General features: G+C 44.5%; 1 protein-coding gene across 1 annotated transcript in view; it reads right to left on the bottom strand.

Moving 5' to 3' along the window:
• The window catches only part of SEMA6B (semaphorin 6B), an 808,975-nt gene that overhangs the window by 470,352 nt on the left and 317,514 nt on the right, over positions 1–21,109 (bottom strand). Inside the window, exon 5 of the mRNA XM_040419828.1 lies at positions 20,761–20,859. Within this exon, the coding sequence (XP_040275762.1) occupies positions 20,761–20,859 (99 nt within the window). The remainder of the gene's footprint in view (positions 1–20,760; positions 20,860–21,109) is intronic.

The following is a 21,109-nucleotide window of genomic DNA, read 5'->3' as shown; positions in this document are numbered from 1 at the left end:
ATGCAATCGTCTACCATCGAGACCCTTGTATGTGCATAGCAGTCAGGGAGAGCTCTTAGGGTTTTATACGGCTCACCTATAAGCTCCTTAGTTTGGGATCAAGCCAGTCGCTCGTTTATTTATAGGTTCCAGCTATCTGCAAATCTCATCCATGACAAATACTGATTGAGGGGTGTGATACACCTGGTTCCACCAAATACTGATTGAGGGGTGCTATATAACTTCTTCCACCAAATACTGATTGAGGGCTGCGATACACCGGCTTCCACAAAATACTGATTGAGGGGTGCCATATACCTGCTTTTGCCAAATACTGATTGAGGCGAGGGGTGCCATATACCTTCTTACACATAATACTGATTGAGGGGTGCTATTGCTATATACCTTCTTCCACCAAATACTGATTGAGGACTGTGATACACCTGCTTCTATAAAATACTGATTGAGGGGTGCCATATACCTGTTTCCGCCAAATACTGATTGAGGGGTGCCATATACCTGTTTTTGCGAATACAGATTGAGGGGTGCTATATACCTGTTTCCGCCAAATACTGATTGAGGGGTGCCATATACCTTCTTCCACAAAATACTAATTGAGGGGTGCCATATACCTGTTTACGTCAATTTCTGATTGAGGGGTGCTATATACTTGTTTTTGCCAAATACTGATTAAGGGGTATCATATACCTTCTTCCACTAAATACTGATTGAGGGGTGCTATTGCTATATACCTTCTTCCACCAAATATTGATTGAGGACTGCAATACACACACCTGTTTCCGCCAAATACTGATTGAGAGGTGCTATATACCTGTTTCCGCCAAATACTGATTGAGGGGTGCCATATACCTTCTTCCACAAAATAATGATTAAGGGGTGCTATTGCTATATACATTTTTCCACCAAATACTGATTGAGGGCTGCGATATACCTTCTTCCACAAATACTGCTCTTCTCTACGGACTTAAGCAGAAGATCACTTAGAAAATTACAGGCAGAGGAAGAGGCAGACCGTTCCGCAGGGATGGTAGGGATCAGGCAGGTGCACCAGGCCGGAGCCTAAGTGGGAAGTTGGAGAAGGTGCGTGCAATAACTTCAAAGAGCGCACCAGAGTTGGTTGAATGGCTCACTCAGCCTTCCGCTTCTGCACCCTCCTCACCCTCTGCATATGCTCCCTCTTCACTCTCTGCTGTGTGCACCCCCAAAGACACCATCACTATAGCCCCTCCACTTGAGTCAGAGGAATTATTTTCCCATGCATTCCCAGACCTTACCGATGCGCAGTCATTCTTGGCATCGGATGAGGCAGAGGAGGTAGCAACGGCCGCCACCAAGGGGTCTGACAACAGTACCCAGATCAGCCAAAGGAGGGTGGTCCCTGCTGTTGCTGCCTACTATGAGATCTCTAATGTCAGTGGTGGTGAAGGTGATGATGATGACGTGTCAATGGACGTAATGTGGGTGCCCACAAGAGAGGAAGAGGAGGGGAGTTAAGAGGGAGAGACGGAGCAGGGGGGGTGGGGCCGAATACAAATAAATTTTTTAAGCACACACGTTACACTGCAGATGTGGCACAGCTAATGTCACTGTCCGCAGCGGATACCGTCTATTAAAAAAGTACACTGTATGTCAGATATTTTTTGGATGCGCACACTTTACACAGGAGATGTTGCGCAGCTAATGTCACTGTCCGCAGCAGATACCATCTACGGAAAAAGTACACTGTATGTCAGATATTTTTTGGATTTCAAAAATCGCGCGCCTGTCTTGATTCGCGCAGGCGCTCAGAGAAGGAGGCTCGCCTCCTCAGCACTCCCTCAGTGCGCCGGCGCCGATGACGTCTTCTCTTTCGGTGACGTCATCGGCGCAGGTGCCCTGAGGGAGTGCTGAGGAGGAGAGCCTCCTTCTCTCAGAGAGCCTGCGCCAAATTTTTTATATAATAAAAAACCACTTACCTCTCCTGCTCCTGGACGCCACCTGCAATTTTCTTTCTCCTCAGTCGACTTTGCTCTGAACTGGCACGCACAGCGTGAAGTCACAGAGCGCTCTCACGCAGTGCGCAGCCCTGCACAGCCGACGGACCAGGAAGCGGAAAGTACAGAGCGTTTACCGCATCCTGGTCCTTCGGTACTAATGAGCGCTTCCATAATGAAAGCGCTCATTAGTATTCACCGGCCATTGGGGCTCAAGAGGCAGAGCAGCTGGGGAATCATCGGGGGGGCACCCGGGGGGACAAAGAATAACATAGGGGGGGGCAATTGCCCCCCCTTGCCCCCCTGTAGCAACACCACTGGCACACTTTACACAGGAGATGTGGTGCAGCTAATGTCACTGTCCGCAGCGAACACCGTCTATGGAAAAAGTACACTGTATGTCACAGATACATTTTAGAAGCGCACACGTTATACTGCAGATGTGGTGCTGGTAATGTCAATGTCCGCAGCAGACACCGTCTTCGGGAAAGAGTACACTGTATGTCACAGTTATTTTTGCAATGCGCACACTTTACACAGGATATGTGGCGCAGCTAATGTCACTGTCCGCAGTGGATACCTTCTACAGAAAAAGTACACTGGATGTCAGATATTTTTTGGATGCGCACACTTTACACAGGAGATGTGGCGCAGCAGACACCGTCTATGGAAAAAGGACACTGTAAGTCACAGATTTTTTTTGGATGTGCACACTTTACACAGGAGATGTGGCACAGCTAATGTCACTGTCCGCAGCGGACACCGTCTACGGAAAAAAGTACACTGGATGTCAGATATTTTTGGGATGCGCACACTTTACACAGGAGAGGTGGTGCAGCTAATGTCACTATCCGCAGCGAACACCGTCTACGGAAAAAGTACACTGGATGTCAGATATTTTTTTGATGCGCACACGTTACACTGGAGATGTGGTGCAGCTAATGTCACTGTCCGCAGCGGATACAGTTTACGGAAGAAGTACACTGTATGTCACAGATATTTTTGGGATGCGCACATTTTACACAGGAGATGTGGCGCAGCTAATGTCACTGTCCGCAGCAGACACAGTCTACGGAAAAAGTATACTGGATATCAGATATTTTTTGAATGCGCACACTTTACACAGGAGATGTGGCGCAGCTAATGTCACTGTCCACAGCTGACACCGTCTACGGAAAAAGGACACTGTCACAGATATTTTTGGGATGCACACACTTTACACAGGAGATGTGGTGCAGCTAATGTCACTGTCCGCAGCGGACACCATTTATTGAAAAAGTACACTGTATGTCACAGATATATTTTGGATGCGCACACTTTACACAGGAGATGTTGCGCAGCTAATGTCACTGTCCGCAGCGGACACAGTCTATGGAAAAAGTACACTGTATGTCACAGATACAGCATGAGGAGACTCTGTGGTCTCCTCATGCTGCTGTAACATCACAAGTGGTCTCCTCATGCTGCTGCCACTTCACCACTCTGTGGTCTCCTCATGCTGCTGTAACATCACAAGTCTGTGGTCTCCTCATGCTGCTGCTACCTTAACACTATGTCACTGGGTCACTTTGTGGTCTCCTCATGCTGCTGCCACTTTACCACTCTGTGGTCTCCTCATGTGAACAGGTGTTTGGCTGAGCATGCTCGATCATCACTAATCCTATGTAGTCAGTTGCAGGCTGCCTGTATGCGCCATCATCCATCCTCACACAGGTCTGACCAGGAGGCCCTCTGCGCTCACATTCCACTGCCATGGCTTCTCGTGCTTTGTGGGGGGGCAGGAGCAGTATCGGCTCCATCAGCAGCAACTTAAGTCACTTTGTGGTCTCCTCATGCTGCTGCCACTTTACCACTCTGTGGTCTCCTCATGTGAACAGGTGTTTGGCTGAGCATGCTCGATCATCACTAATCCTATGTAGTCAGTTGCAGGCTGCCTGTATGCGCCATCATCCATCCTCACACAGGTCTGACCAGGAGGCCCTCTGCGCTCACATTCCACTGCCATGGCTTCTCGTGCTTTGTGGGGGGGCAGGAGCAGTATCAGCTCCATCAGCAGCAACTTAAGTCTTAAGTCTAGAGTCGCTGATGAGCAGTTTTCTTCACCCGCCTACTGAAGAAACTACTCACCAGGAGCAGCAGCTACACATAGAGCAGAACCTGAACCAGCAGGATGTGGCATACTTGTAGTGCACCCAGCCAGCCCACATCGAAGATCCCCTGGACTGCTGGGCAGCCAAACTCAATTTGTGGCCGCAACTGGCCGAGTTTGCCCTGGACAAGCTTTCCTGCCCATCCAGCAGGGAGGCATCAGAATGTGTGTTTAGTGCGGCGGGGGCCATAGTTACCCCAAGGAGAACTTGCCTGTCCACCCAAAATGTTGAGAAACTGACCTTTGTGAAGATGAATCAGACGTGGATCAGCCAAGATTTTCAAACACCAGTGCCTGATGCATTAGACTAGATCATCCATGGTGCCACACCAACACTTTGACAAAAGAGACCTGTTTCTTCTGGCTACCTGATACAGATACTGGTCTGATGCTGCCATCCGCCTGATGCCACACCTGCTGCCAGGTGCTCCTTCTGCCAGCCACCATATTCAGCTGGTACTGGTATTGCGCCCCACCTCCACACTCTGTCACTGGGCCACTCTGTGGTCTCCTCATGCTGCTGCCACATCACTACTCTATGGTCTCCTCATGCTGCTGCTACCTCAACACTATGTCACTGGGCCACTCTGTGGTCTCCTTATACTGCTGCCACTTCACCACTCTGTGGTCTCCTCATGCTGCTGCTACCTCAACACTATGTCACTGGGCCACTTTGTGGTTTCCTTATGCTGCTGCCACATCACCACTCTGTGGTCTTCTGCTGCTGCTGCTGCCACATTACTACTCTGTGGTCTCCTCATGCTGCTGCCACCTCAACACTATGTCACTGGGCCACTCTGATCTCCTCATGCTGCTGCCACTTCACCACTCTGTCATTGCGCCACTCTGTGGACTTCTCATGCTGTTCCCACTGTTCAATTTACTTGACCCTTCTTCTGATCTTTCAGAGGGAAGGAAAAATGAGACGCACAATGGATCCTGTCTTTGTAACAGCTGTAAGGCCTGTATGACATGGTCCCTATTTTGCATCAGAATTGGCTTATGATTTGGTAGCCAAAAGCAAGAGTGGGTACAAAACACAGAAGACGTGCAAATATTCCATTCACGTATCATCTCTGTTTTGGACTCCTGTTTTTTCTTTACTTTAGCAATACTGATGGATTACTGACCAAATATTGACCGAGGAAAGGCGGATGCTCAACAGACAGGATTCATTTTTTAGGGGTTATTGTTCTGTCAGAGGAAGGGCAAAATAATCAGTGACGTCAACACAAACTTACTACTGACACCCTCTCCACTTTGTCGGGGGGGCTCTACTGGTATAAGCATTTAATAGAACAGATTCTGTAGACATCTATGTGGAATCAGCTGACGGTGTAAGAACAGTGCGCTGCTTCTTGATGCTAACATCGACCTGTAAGGCTGAGTTCACCCTTGAGTTATTTGGTCAGTTTTGGCCCAATAACTGCCCAAATAAGTGAAGTGTGCAGTGATTCTAAGAGCGATGCCTGTCACCTGTCAGCGCGTGTCATACTGACTCACAGTATTGTTTCACAACCACAGCAGACTACCTATGCGTGGTACTGCAAGGCACAGCGTTCAATACCACTATACAGTCTCTCTGCAGCCAGAAAATAGCTGTTTAACGTAATTTGCCACAAATAAATTCGTATAGAATCTTTTTGGAATATTCGGCGAACCAACCGAATCAATTTTTTGAGAAATTCGCTCATCTCTAGTGATTTCCAGCAGTGATTGTGAGCCAAAACCAGGTGCGGCTCTAAACACAGAACAAGTGAAAATTTTTCCCTTATACCTTATGTCTGTGGAGGCTCCAATCCTGGTTTTGGCTCACAATCACTGATGGAAATCACTGACCAAAATACTGACGTGTAAATGAGGCTTTACCCTGATTAGGCATTCATAGGTGGCAGACTGGCTTGTCTCACTTGGCTCAGGTCACAGTACTGGGTGTCTGACATTATTAACTACACTGAGCAGTAGTCCGCAAACACTTTTAGGCTATAGGCACACGACCGTTGTGTGTTTTGCGGTCGACAAATTGCGGATCCGCAAAACACGGATGGCGTCCATGTGTGTTCCGCAATTTGTAGAATGGCATGGACAGCCATTAATATAACTGCCTGTTCTTTTCCGGGAAACACGGACAAGAATAGGACAGGTTGTTGTTTTTTTGAGGACCACGGAACGGAGCAACAGATGCGGACAGCACACGGAGTGCTGTCTGCATCTTTTGCGGCTCCATTCAAGTGAATGGGTCCGCATCCAGGCCACAAAAACTGCGGCTCAGATGCGGACCAAAACAACAGCCGTGTGCATGTAGCCTTAGGTTGCTCCCTACTATAGGTGTCCCTCAGTTTGTGCTGGGATTTGGTCCAAAGCGAGTCTCAGGATTCTCTTTCAATATTCCAGGTGTGACTCACCCACACCCTTTGGACTGGTATCTATTCCGAAACCAGTCACAGGCTCCTGGGCTGGTTTAAGGAAGTACAGCAGACCCAAAGTACTCCAAAGTCAAGTGCAGTTAATCACCTCTGGTATACTGTACATTCGGATGTAGCAGAGCTGAAATCATGGATATAGCAGAGTTGAACTGACAGATGTAGCAGAGCTGGACAACCAGTATAGTGTAGTAGAGCTGGCGGGCCACTGTAGCACAGCTGGAAGGATGATGAACAGAGACTCAGAACCACCTTTATCGCCAGGTGGCGTTTTGCTGGCTGAGCCAAGTTTACATAACCCAGCTGAGCTTGTCAGGTTGCCACAGCAACCCAACGTGCAGTGACAGAGGCAGAGCTATCTGCGCCGGTCTTGATATCCCCTGCACTGGATATCTGAGTATAAGCCTCATTTCCTTGTGGCATAAAAAAAATGGTAAATTAAGATAAATTTGTCGTTGCAGCTAGCCACTCCCTCTTCCCACCCTTGTCATGTCCCCTTTCTGAAAAGAGGCGAGGGCAGTGTAAAATTTGCCCTTTGTGACTGTGTTAAATGACGTAGTTTGTGATTTTTTTTTTTTAGGGCCACTTTTCTGTAGCAGGGAGATGATGAATCTACCCCTCAGTGTAGTGAGATATGTGCAATCATCCCATTCTCACTCCCTAATCTCAGCAGAAACTGATGAATACCAACAGTCCAGTAGAGTCAGCAACACCAAAAATGTCTCAGGGCAGACAAAGGAATTTTTTAATTTTACATATTCATATATATTCGAAAATGCATTGTATATACTTTCCTAAAAAGATGTCACAAGCCGGGGGCCCAAGGTAGACCTCCGGGACGTCTTGCAAACAGGACACAGACAGAAACAGACCAGGGACCAACAGAGTACTTTATTACACATGTAATAAAAGAACATGACAGTACAGCAGGTGAAATAAGTAGGGGGTTGTGTACGGCATAGTGCAGGCATGTAAGATCACTTACTAGCTTATCTATCCTGCGCTCCATTCCCCCTTCTACTTTTTCCGCCTGGTATGGAAATTAATATCATTGGTACAGGGAGGAGGAGACTGCCCTGTTTCTCAATGGGCGTCTTCTAATGTAATGACCCAGAGTGGGCATTACCACTTCTTTTGTACCCCACTATCTTTATGGGTGAATCCTGTGTCATCATATACTGTATGTATTTATTACCATCTCCTGCAATGTGTGTATGTATTTTCTTATAAACTACTGTTCAAGTGTAATGTGCCTGGCTCACCAGCAGGTGACAGCAACATTGGCAGTGTTAGTTTCTCTGGAGAGGAACCTTTTAGTTCCCTTCCAGCCCTCTCTAGAGAGGGAGGAATTAGTTAGTTAGTGGGTAGTCTAGCTTACCGTTTCTTAGGGTGTGTCGGCCAGCAGAGCACTGCTGCTGTGCTGGGCCCGCAGGCCCTGCCTGAAAAAGTTCTACATGGTTGCTTGTCCCCCTCCTGGGCTCGCATTGCCTATATCCAAGCTAAATGAGCTTGATGTGAGTTAGAGCACTGCTAAAGCAAGACATGGAACAGAGTGGATCCAGACAGAACAGGTACAGAAGAACAGACAAGGCATGGTCAAGGATAACAACATCACAGGACAGGTACAGAAGAAAAGACAAAGCAACAACAACACTTTACCAGGCGACACCACACAAAAGGGCAGATGGGAAAACCCCCTGGGTCAACAGCAACACCCCGCAAGGCAAACTGACTCCTGGGTGAACAGCAAGGGGCTACACCCAGCAAGGCACAAGACAGACTGACCACAAGCCCCACAGTTCACAGGTAGATATAGCTACATAATGAGGGCACCTGATAAGACACACCCAGGAACAGATCAGGGAATGTTAACCCCATCAGAACCAAACAGGAAGGGGAGCCTGCATGAACAAAGAAGTGAATGCAGGCTGCAGTACTGGACGTTGCCCCTAGCAACCAGCATACACAAAGTCACCTGCAGCCAGTATGCCAGAGCAAAAACAACCCGTGTCAGTGACACAAACAGAAATACATACTCCGACCCTGTTCACACTCAAGGCCGCAGCCAGCACGCAACGCAGAACCAGCATACATGGGAACACCCTCAGCCAGTACACAAAGCGCATGCAGCCAGCCTGCATGGTACCAGAGACAGGAAACACAGAGATGCAGACATGGAAGCCACAAACACAGGCCACAGTTTACACACACCACTGCAGTAAGCACGCAGTCCCAAGCAAGCAGCATACACAGGTGTCAGCCTGCAGCCAACCTCATGGCAAAAGTGCCAAGAACTGCACAGAGATACAGACACAGGGAGTACACACATTCACAGGTAACAGTTCACACAAGACACCACAGCCAGCATGCAGCCCCAAGCAACCAGCATACACAGGAGTCAGCCTGCAGCCAGTACGCAAGAGGGCATGCAGCCAGCCTACACGGTCACAACTGTCACAGTGAATCGCACTGTGACAAAAGATAGGTTTCCTTTTTAGCTTTAGGGGCCTTAAATCAGTTTAATAACTGTTTGTGTTTATTGCTGACAATGTTGAATTCTATTAATACCATATAATGTAGAATGGGGCGGCACAGCTACACAAATTCAGCTCGCAATGGGTGAAGTATGCGGTACCTCCACTGGTCTTTATACACACATCAGCGGTGTTCACAGCTGATAATAGATGAAAGCACATATAAACAGTGTTTAAGAAGAAAACAGTCAGCGGCACTCACCGATGTGTTGCTCAATTCGATACTTTATTCCATAATTCCATGGACATGGCAGGGGGCAGACAAGTATTCAAACACGCACCAAACAGCGACGGCAGTTTTGCTCTACATGCGCTTCGTCGGGCTGTGCTATCTTTAAGCCAGTTGTTACTTTTGATAGGATGAAACCTGCTCCTCATAAGTTTATCTTTAATTGTGTGGCTCCTTCTAAAGGATATGAGTGGCTTATGTTCACTGAGTTCACCTAGAGTCGCATCCCTCCTCAAAATATCCCAATCAAAAGTAACAACTGGCTTAAAGATAGGTTACCAAAGGGTAATTTTAAATGTAGCAGCTGTTCACTATGCAAACATAATTCCTAGAAAAAGTGTATTGAATTTGCGGGTATCCAATATAGAATTAGGAGTTTTATCAACTGCAGGAGCACATACGTGGTTTACCTATTGGTCTGCAGTTGCGGTAGATTCTATATTGGAAAGACAATCAGGTGTTTACTCGAACGAGTAAGAGAGCACTTCAACTCTGTAAGGATAGGAAAGGGTTGCCCTATATTTATAGATCACATAAGGAGTGTCCACGCAGGTAATCTGGATTGCATCTCCTTCACAGGCTTGGAGACTGTGTCCGCCCCCTGCAGGGGGGGGGGGGGGTAGACACCGCCTCCTCCTGCAGAGAGAAGCAAGGTGGATTCTGCGAACCCAAGCATTAGGTGAGCTTGGCTTGAATGACAGGAATGATCTGAGTTCATTCCTATGAGATGTCCAAATGTGTATTGTATGCGATACTGCCGCTTTGGATTGAAGTACATGTAAATTCTGCGGATGTCTTATATGTTATGTTATGTCTTTTACTAACCTTTTATGCAGGCGCATTATTGTTGTCTATTGTCATAGCAACACACAGCGCCGATGCTTAAAAGGGCGGCGCAAATGTACGCGCTGACGCACAGCCCAACGAAGCGCATGTAACATGAAACGGCCGTCGCTGTTTGGTGCGTGTTTGAATACTTGTCTGCCCCCTGCCATGTCCATGGAATTATGGAATAAAGTATCGAATTGAGCAACACATCGGTGAGTGCCGCTGACTGTTTTCTTCTTCAACATTGAATTCTATTAAACTTTTAACAACAGAAAAAATAAATTAAGCCAATTTTCGCCCTTCTACCCAGGCCATTTTTTGCAAACCTGACATGTGTCACTTTATATGGTAATAGCTTTGGAACACTTTTATTTATCCAAGCCATTCTGAGATTGTTTTCTCGTGACACACTGTAATTCACGATAGTCATAAATTTGAGTCAATATATTTCACCTTTATTTATGAAAAAATCCGAAATTTACCAAAGAATTAAAAAATTCGCAATTTTCAAAATTTCTATTTCTCTGCTTTTAATGATGTTAGCATCATTTTGTAAATGTCATTTTATTTTTTTAGGATGTTCGAAGGCTTAGAATTTCCAAAACGCACTTTAAGGACCAGTGCAGGTCTGAAGTCACTTTGTGGGGCTTACATAGTGGAAACCCCACATAAATGACCCCACTGTAGAAACTACACTCCTCAAGTTACTCAAAACAGATTTTACAAACTTTGTTAACCCTTTAGGTGTTCCACAAGAATTAAAGGAAAATGGAGATTAAATTTTTAAATGTGGTCGTAAACTGATGTAAGGATACACGGCAGGGCGCAGAAGAAAAGGAGCACCATATGGTTTTTGGAGGGCAGATTTTGCTTCCCTGGTTTTTAGATGCCATGTCCCATTTGAAGCCCCTCTGATGCACACTTACAGTAGAAACTCCCAAAAAGTGACCCCATTTTGGAAACTAGGGGATAAGATGCCAGTTTTATTGGTACTATTTTGGGGTACATATGATTTTTAATTGCTCTATATTATGTTTTTTGTGAGGCAAGGTAATGAAAAAATGGCTGTAGATCTGTAGGGTAGATCATACTGTAGGGTAGATCATGTGCTATTTTTATAGAGCAGGTTGTTACGTATGCAATGATATTAAATATGTCTACTTTGTTTGTTTGTTCCATTTTTACATAGTAAAGCATTTTTGAAAAACAAATTGTTTTCGTGTCTCCATTTTCTGAACGCCTTTTTTTTTCTTCTGCCGATCGTCTTGTGCAGGGGCTCATTTTTTGCAGGAAGAGTTGATGTTTTTATTGGTACCATTTTTGGGTACATATGATTTTTTGATCATTCATTATTACACTTTATGGGGCAAGGTGACCAAAAATAGTTTTTTTGGCACAGTGTTTATTTATTTATTTTTCCAGCGTTCATCTGAGGTGTTAGGTCATGTAACATTTTTATAGAACAGATTTTTACAGACGTGGCAATACCTAATATGTATACTTTTTCTTATTTATTTAAGTTCTACACAATGATAACATTTTTGAATAAAAAAAATAAGTTTTAGTGTCTCCATAGTCTGAGAGCCATAGATTTTTTATTTTTTGACCGATTGTCTTAGGTAGGGTCTCATTTTTTGCGGGATGAGGAGATGGTTTGATTGGGGGGCATATGCCTTTTTGATCGCTTGGTGTTGCACTTTATGTGATGTTAGGTGACAAAAAATTGCTTTTTTGGAACAGTTTTTTTTTTTACGGTGTTCATCTTAGGGGTTAGGTCATGTGATATTTTTATAGAAATAAAGCGATGGATCCAGCATCAAAGTTAGAAAATATCGTGGGTTCCTTTTATTCAGTATAGTACAAATCCATACAGTGACAGCATCACCTCAGTGTTCCAAATGAACGTGTACGCGTTTCGAACAAATATGTTCTTAGTCGTGACTAAGAACATGTTTGTTCGAAACGCGTAGACGTTCATTTGGAACACTGAGGTGATGCTGTCACTGTATGGATTTGTACTATACTGAATAAAAGGAACTCACGATATTTTCGAACTTCGATGCTGGATCCATCGCTTTATTTCTACTATTTCACGGTCTTACCAAGGTCTCCGTGCATCCAGGAAGTTGATACAAGGGATAGAGACAGCAGGTGAGCTGGACATTGTTTACAACAATATTTTTATAGAGCTGGTTGTTACAGATGCGGCGATACCTAATATGTATACTTTTTAATTTATTTCACTTCAACAGCATATTTGTTCTTTTTTTAATTTTTTGGGCGATTTTCTTATGTAGGGGCTCTGTTTACATAACACTGTCAGTGTTAGCAAGTCTCCACTGTTATGTGAACAGAAGACAGAGGAGCGTTGCTAAGGCTCAAATGGGCCACTTTAGAGCTATTTTTCTAATAGAAATGTATGATTTCAGTAATTAAAGTATATTACAAAAATGGTCAGTATCACTGACCCTACACATTACACAAATAAAAATAGAATGGCAGTTACACTTTAACCGCCTCCGGACCGCCTAACGCAGGATCGCGTTCCGGAGGCGGCAGCCCTGCGCAGAGTCACGCATATACGCGTCATCTTGCGAGACGCGAGATTTCACTCAAAGCCGTCCCGCGCATGCGCATCGCGGGCCGGCAAAAGTTAGAGGGGGGTCGCGTCATCAGCTTGCCAGCCAATGATCGTGGCTGGCAAGCTAATGATTAAAAAAAAATAAAAAATCGAATCAAAAGCCAGATAACACATTATATTTGTAAATATGATGTGTTAAATGGCTTGTCTGCTCCTCTGCTGGTCCTTTTCGTCGGTTGGTTCCAGCAGAGGAGCAGACATCACAGTGAGTAGCACCAAACACCACTTAGCCCCAGATCACCCCCCATCACCCGAATTAACCCCTTGATCACCCCTTGATCGCCCCTGTCAATCACCTAGTGAAAGGAAAAAAGTGATCAGTGTAAACTGTCACTTAATTTTTTCACTGGTATTGACTGATAGGTTTTAGGATAGTTTAGGCCCCTTGGTTAGGTAGTTTAGCGTCAGTTAGCGCCCAGCCCACCGCACCGCAGTCACTGATTCGCTGATTAGCGTATCGCTAATCAGCATTTGTACTTTTATAGTATCTGTAAGTGATCAAAACTGATCACAGTCAGATCTATAATTGTATTAGTGTCACCTTAGCTCGCCCTTCACCCAAAACGCTGTGTTTGCCCGATCAGGCCTGATCGGTCACCCACACGTGCGTTCACCCACGCCCGCCCCGTTGCAGTGACAAAAAATATTATTTTTTTTGATCACTGCACAATCACTTTCCAAGCGCTGCGGCGATAAAAAAAATCAGTTTTGATATTTTTTATCAATCGCAGCGACCTCCGGTACTTCGTTAGCCTCCCCTTTGTAAGACAGGCTTGCTTTTTTTTTTGGGTAGTCTCAGGGAATACCCCTAAATTTAGTAGTCCAAATGTCAAACAGGGGGTATTCTTCTGAAGAGGCCTACAGGATTCTGACCCAGTCGGATGAGGAATGGGAACCCTCATCTGACGAATCTAGCGGGTCAGAATATGAACCTGTAGAAAGCAGTGGCAGTCTGACCCAAAGTTCGGACGAGGAGGTTGAGGTCCCTAATAGCACCAGGCGTACCCGGCCCCGTGTCGCTAGACCACAGGTTGTGCAGGATCCGTTTCAAGGGCAGCAGAGTGGGGCTGGCGCTGTCGGATCACATGGTGAGGCATACACCAGCAGCGCAGCCCTCCCTGGACCTAGTACCAGCACTGCCGTACAATATGGTGAAGTGGCGAGCACCAGAAGGGCAGTTGAAGCTGGTACGGTGGCACGTGCAGTAGTCACCCCGTCGCAGCCACCGCACAGACAGGCCCGTAGAGCCCCTAGAGTCCCTGAGGTGCTGGCAAACCCTGATTGGCAGTCACCAACTTCAGCTGCACCTGTAGTTCCCCCTTTCACCGCCCAGTCTGGAGTTCGGGTTGAGACAGCTCAGATCGGTTTGGCCCTGGGATTTTTTGAGCTGTTCTTGACTGCGGAGCTCTTGGACTTAGTCGTGGCAGAAACAAATCGGTATGCAACTCAATTTATAGCCGCCAACCCGGGAAGCTATTATGCCCAGCCTTTCCGGTGGAAACCAGTCCAAGTTTCCGAAAATAAAATTTTTCTGGGCCTTCTCCTGAACATGGGTCTAACCAAAAAGCACGAATTGCGGTCATATTGGTCCACGAACTCGATTCATCACATGCCCATGTTCTCTGCTGCTATGTCCAGGGCACGTTTTGAGACCATCCTGCGTTTCCTGCACTTTAGCGACAACAGCACCTCTCGTCCCAGATGCCACCCAGCTTTTGACCGGCTCCACAAAATTCGGCCCCTCAGACCACTTCAACCAGAAATTTGCAGATTTGTATACCCCTGATCAAAACATCTGCGTAGACGAGTCCCTAATACATTTTACCGGGCGCCTTGGCTTCAAACAATACATCCCAAGCAAGCGCGCCCGGTATGGGGTCAAATTGTATAAGCTCTGTGAAAGGGCCACAGGCTATACCCACAAATTTCGGATCTATGAGGGAAAAGATCAGACCCTGGAGCCGGTCGGTTGCCCTGACTACCTGGGGAGCAGTGGGAAGACAGTCTGGGACTTGGTGTCACCCTTATTTGGCAAGGGGTACCATCTTTATGTGGACAATTTTTACACAAGTGTGCCTCTCTTCAGGCATTTGTTCCTAGAACAGATTGGCTGCTGTGGCACCGTGCGACCTAGTCACCGGGGCTTCCCCCAACGGCTCGTTACCACCCGTCTTGCAAGGGAGGAGAGGGCTGCCTTGTGTAACGAAGAACTGCTCGCGGTGAAATGGAGAGACAAGCGTGACGTTGACATGCTCTCCTCCATTCACGCAGACACGACAATACAAATTGAAAGGGCAACCCGTGTCATTGAAAAGCCCCTCTCAGTCCACGATTATAATGCGCTCATGGGAGGGGTGGACTTCAATGACCAGATGTTGGCTCCCTATTTAGTTTCCCGACGCACCAGACGCTGGTATAAGAAGGTGTCTGTATATTTGATTCAATTGGCGATGTACAATAGTTTTGTTCTCTACAGTAAGGCTGGGAGAATGGGATCCTTCCTCAAATTTCAGGAAGAGATCATCGCGAACCTCCTGTATCCAGGAGGTTCCGTGGCCCCAACCACCAGTGTAGTTAGCCATCTACACGAGCGACATTTCCCCAGTGTCGTTCCTGGTACCTCAACCCAACCGTCACCCCGAAAAAGATGTCGTTTCTGTAGCAGGAGTGGAATAAGGCGTGACACCCGCTATTTCTGTCCTGACTGCCCTGACCACCCTGCCCTATGCTTTGGAGAGTGTTTCCAGAAGTACCACACACAGGTACACTTAGCATAGGGATTGCATCTCACAGGACAGGCACACAGGGCTTTTAGGGCCCTTTTACTCACAGCTGCTGCAAACCTCTCCTTTCACCTGGGATAAAGTGCATAATGTACTTCGCCACATCTTTGGGCGATTTGCGCTTTGCACATTGTCCCATGGGGAAGGAGAGGTTTGTCCTATAAAGGTAAAAAAAAAAAAAAAATCACCGGTAAGCAAAAAAGTTAACGTTCAGTTCAAAAGTTTATATGTTCTGTTCAAAAGTTATTATAAAGTTAATAAATTTGTTGCGTTGCGGCCTGGTTTTTTCTTTTTTTTTTTTTTTTTTTACCTTCCAGGTGGACTAACCGATCGACTAGCTGCAGCACTGATGTGCATTCTGACAGAAGCATTGCGCTGCTGTCAGATTACACAAAAGTCAGTGTATGCGGCGCTGCAAGACGAGATTTCTCCTCTGCAGTAAAAGATACGTTTGCCGAGGCATATGAGCTGAGGAGGCGGCGGTGTTCATATACTTTGGCAAACACTTTGTATATTAAAAAAAAAAAAATCCCGGCAATGATTTATTCATTCACATCGATTGATGTGAATGGAGAAATCTGGTTTGCCAGGGCATACGAGCTAAGTCGGTATGGATGTTGGGCGGAGCTCCTATGTCCTGGCAGACGCCTTTCCCCTCTTTTTTTTTTGGAAGAGATTTTTTCATCCACATTGATCGATGCGAATGAAGAAATCTGTGCCGTTAATTTTTTCTTTCAGCCCAGAGGCTGAACGGATAAAAAAAAAAACCTCATTACCCGTATGCTCAATATAAGGAGAATAGCAGAAACTCCTAATGCTGGCCATACATGTAATGATTGCGGAGACCCTCAAATGCCAGGGCAGTACAAACACCCCACAAATGACCCCATTTTGGAAAGAAGACACCCCAAGGTATTCCGTGAGGGGCATATTGAGTCCATGAAAGATTGAAATTTTTGTCCCAAGTTAGCGGAAAGTGAGACTTTGTGAGAAAAAATATATATATAAATTTCCGCTAACTTGTGGCAAAATTTTTTTTTTTATATGAACTCGCCATGCCCCTCATTGAATACCTTGGGGTGTCTTCTTTCCAAAATGGGGTCACATGTGGGGTATTTATACTGCCCTGGCATTTTAGGGGCCTTAAAGAGTGAGAAGAAGTCTGGGATCCAAATGTCTAAAAATGCCCCCCTAAAAGGAATGTGGGCCCCTTTGCGCATCTAGGCTGCAAAAAAGTGTCACACATGTGGTATCACCGTACTCAGGAGAAGTTGGGGAATGTGTTTTGGGGTGTCATTTTACATATACCCATACTGGGTAAGAGAAATATCTCGGTCAAATGCCAACTTTGTATAAAAAAATGGTAAAAGTTGTCATTTGCCGAGATATTTATCTCACCCAGCATGGGAATATGTAAAATGACACCCCAAAACACATTGCCCAACTTCTCCTGAGTACGGAGATACCACATGTGTGACACTTTTTTGCAGCCTAGGTGGGCAAAGGGGCCCACATTCCAAAGAGCACCTTTCGGATTTCACCGGCCATTTTTTACAGATTTTGATTTCAAACTACTTACCACACATTAGGGCCCCTAGAATGACAGGGCAGTATAACTACCCCACAAGTGACCCCATTTTGGAAAGAAGACACCCCAAGGTATTCGCTGATGGGCATAGTGAGTTCATGGAAGTTTTTATTTTTTGTCACAAGTTAGTGGAATATGAGACTTTGTAAGAAAAAAAATAAAATAAAGTTCTATGAACTCACTATGCCCATTAGCGAATACCTTAGGGTGTCTACTTTCCGAAATGGGGTAATTTGTGGGGTGTTTGTACTCTCTGGCCATTGTAGAACCTCAGGAAACATGACAGGTGCTCAGAAAGTCAGAGCTGCTTCAAAAAGCGGAAATTCACATTTTTGTACCATAGTTGTAAACGCTATAACTTTTACCCAAACCATTTTTCTTTTACCCAAACATTTTTTTTTATCAAAGACATGTAGAACAATAAATTTAGAGAAAAATTTATATATGGATGTCATTTTTTTTGCAAAATTTTACAACTGAAAGTGAAAAATGTCATTTTTTTGCAAAAAAATTGTTAAATTTCGATTAATAACAAAAAAAGTAAAAATGTCAGCAGCAATGAAATACCACCAAATGAAAGCTCTATTAGTGAGAAGAAAAGGAGGTAAAATTCATTTGGGTGGTAAGTTGCATGACCGAGCAATAAACGGTGAAAGTAGTGTAGGTCAGAAGTGTAAAAAGTGGCCTGGTCATTAAGGGTGTTTAAGGTAGGGGGGCTGAAGTGGTTAAGAGCATTCCATAGTTACATAAATAATACATTTGAAAAATGACATAAGTCCATCAAGTTCAACCAAGGGATAGGTGAGGAAGCGAATCCCAGAAGGAAGTGAAACTCAGATTTCTACACATTTTCATAAGCACTTGTAATTTGCTTTCAAGCATTCATCTAAACCCTTTTTAAAACTGTCCACTGTTCCTGCTGTGACCACATCCTGAGGAAGTCTAATCCACAGATTCACAGTTCTTACAGTAAAGAAGCTTTGACGCTTCTGGAGACTGAACTTTTTCTTCTCCAGTCGGAGGCAGTGAGGGCATTTTACATGGAACAGTTTTTCACAATATTTTTTGTATTGTCCATTTATATATTTGTATAGGTTACTCATGTCCTCTCTTAGACGTCTATTCTCAAAACAAAATAAATGTAATTCTTTTAATATTTCTTCATAACTAAGACCCTCCATGCCCCTTATAAGTTTAGTCGCTCTCCTCTGCACTTTTTCCAGCTGCAGAGCGTCCTTTCTACAGACTGGTGCCCAGAACTGTATATTCCAGATGAGGCTGCACCAACGCTTTGTAAAGTGGTAGTACTACATCCCTGCCCCGCGAGTCCATGCCTTGTTTAATGCATGACAATATTCTGGTAGCCTTAGAAGCAGCTGATTGACATTGTATGCTGTAATTTAATCTACAAGGACACCCAAATCCTTCTCTATAAGTGACTCTCCCAGTGTTACACCCCCTAGGACATATGAAGCACAGAGATTATTACTACCAAGATGCATAACTTTACATTAATCCACATTGAACCTCATTTGCCAAGATGATGCCCAATCACTCAGAGTGTTTAAGTCAGCTTGAATTTTATGGACATCTTTCATAGACTGGACAGTACTACATAGCGTAGTGTCATCTGCAAAAATAGAAATGGTGCTAGTAATCCCGTCCTTGATATCATTAATAAATAAATAAAATAATAAAGGACCCAGCACTGAACCTTGGGGTACACCACTTATAACCCAGGACCAATCTGAATAGGAATCATTGACCACAACTCTCTAGAAACGGTCCTTCAGACAGTTTTCAATCCAATTACTTTCCAAGCCTATAGACCTTACTTTACCTATTAAACGTCTATGAGGGACAGTATCAAAAGCTTTTGCAAAATCCAGAAACACTACATCCACAGCCGCCCCTCTGTACAGGTTTCTACTCACCTCCACATAAAAACAAATCAGGTTAGTCTGACAACTTCTGTCCTTGGTAAACCCCTGTTGGTTATCACTTATAATGTTTATTTACAGTCACATAGTCCTGTATATAGTCCCTTTAGAGTCCTTCAAACATTTTGCCCACAACAGAAGTTAAACTAACTGTTCTATAATTACCTGTGGAGGACCTAGATCCTTTTTTGCATATAGGCACCACATTTACCTTGTGCCAATCACTTGGCACTGTACCAGTACCTAGAGAATCTTTAAAAATTATAAACAGGGGCACATCAATGATTGAACTGAGCTCATTAGGAACTCTTGGGTGTAATCCATCTTGACCAGGAGCCTTGTTAACATTTACCTTATTTAACTTAGCTTGGACCATATCTACATTTAGCCAGTTGAGTATATTTGTCACGATACTAGTGGAATACTGCTGGAATCCAATGGCAGGGACAATAGGAGGTTGCAGGACTGAAGGATGTAGCAGAGCCAAGCAAGCGGAGCCGTAACCGGTAGCAACAGTGCAGGACTGAAGGATGCAGCAGAGCCAGACAGGCGGAGCCGTTACCGGTAGCAACAGTGCAGGACTGAAGGATGCAGCAGAGCCAAGGTCAGACGAGCAATGGGTCAGGGCAGGTGGCACAGGAACGTAGTCAAACAATCCGGGTCGGCAACAAGATCTTCACAAAGTAGCAGGGTAAACAGCAAGTAGGAAGAACAAACCAGAGAGCTAGTTCCGAGCAAGAGGACTGCACGAGCAGAAGCTAAACACAATACTCAAGCAATTTAGTAACAGGCTTGAGAGGTTTAAATGTGAAACAGGAAGTAAGATGGCACCCAGCTGAGACACAATCCACCATCTTAACTGAGGGAGAACTTGAGGGCAAGACAATCTGAACTAAACAGACGTAGCAGCATGATTCCTGACAATATTACTGGATGTACTAACAGCCCCAGCATCACAGATATCAACTCCTTTCTCTTCTTTTGTATACACAGAGCTAAAAAACATTTAGTAACTCTGCTTTTTCCTTATCTTCAGTGACTAACCCCCCTTTACAATTATTTAGAGATCCTACCTGCTCAGACCTTGGTTTTTTAGCATTTATATTTTTTTATATTTTTGGGGGGATTTGTTTTGCTCTCTTTTGCCACCTGCTTTTAGTTTTGTATTTTTGCAAATTTTATCAAGCCCTATTATGGACTTCAAAGGCTACAGCTGACCCCTCAGATTTGTATTTTTTAAATGCACTTTTTCTTAATCATTTATTGCCCTTTTTATGGTAGCTGTAAGTCATAGGGGGTTTAATTTTAGCCGTTTATACTTGTTACCTAAAGGATTAAAATTTTTTAGTGCAATTACTCAATATGCTCTCCCATTTATCCTCAGTATTATTATATGACACTAGCTGCTCCCAGTCTATGCCCTGAAATGCTGCCCTCAACCCAGGGAAATTAGCCTTTTTAAAATTCTGTGTTTTCACTGTGCCTGGCAGAGTTTGCTTCTTATAGTTTAGGGGCAATAAATTATATTAACCGTAGACCTGTAAATTCAATAATTTTTGTACTAGCCCTTACAAGCAGGCTGATGTACCTTTTATCATATACTATATCTTACTGAAATCTTTGGATGGCTAAAGGTTTTTCTTGTAAAATAAAAAGTTAAAGAATTACTTACACTGAAGTCTGCACATATGGGGTTAAAAGCATTAGTTCCACAAGCAAATAGGGTTTTTCCATGGAAAAGAAGAACCTTCACAAAGTTTCTGCATTCCTCCTATTGGATAGCAGGAGATTACAATTAGGGAAAATCATGTGATATTATAATAAAACAATACATAAAATAAAAGAACAAAAAACAATGTTACATTGTACAATGCTTTGTATCAAAACATCAGTTTTAAGAAAACCTAAAGAGAAATGCGCCAGAATAATGTCACCAATTGCATCAAAATGTAGAATGTCCAAAATGTATTTTGTGTTTAAAAGACTTTTTATATCTGCCTTGACCATTTTGAAAATGGTCT

This window comes from Bufo bufo, chromosome 2, assembly GCF_905171765.1.
Source record: "Bufo bufo chromosome 2, aBufBuf1.1, whole genome shotgun sequence".
NCBI classification, from domain to species: Eukaryota; Metazoa; Chordata; class Amphibia; order Anura; family Bufonidae; genus Bufo; species Bufo bufo.
This window is presented reverse-complemented; position numbering and strand designations above follow the sequence as displayed.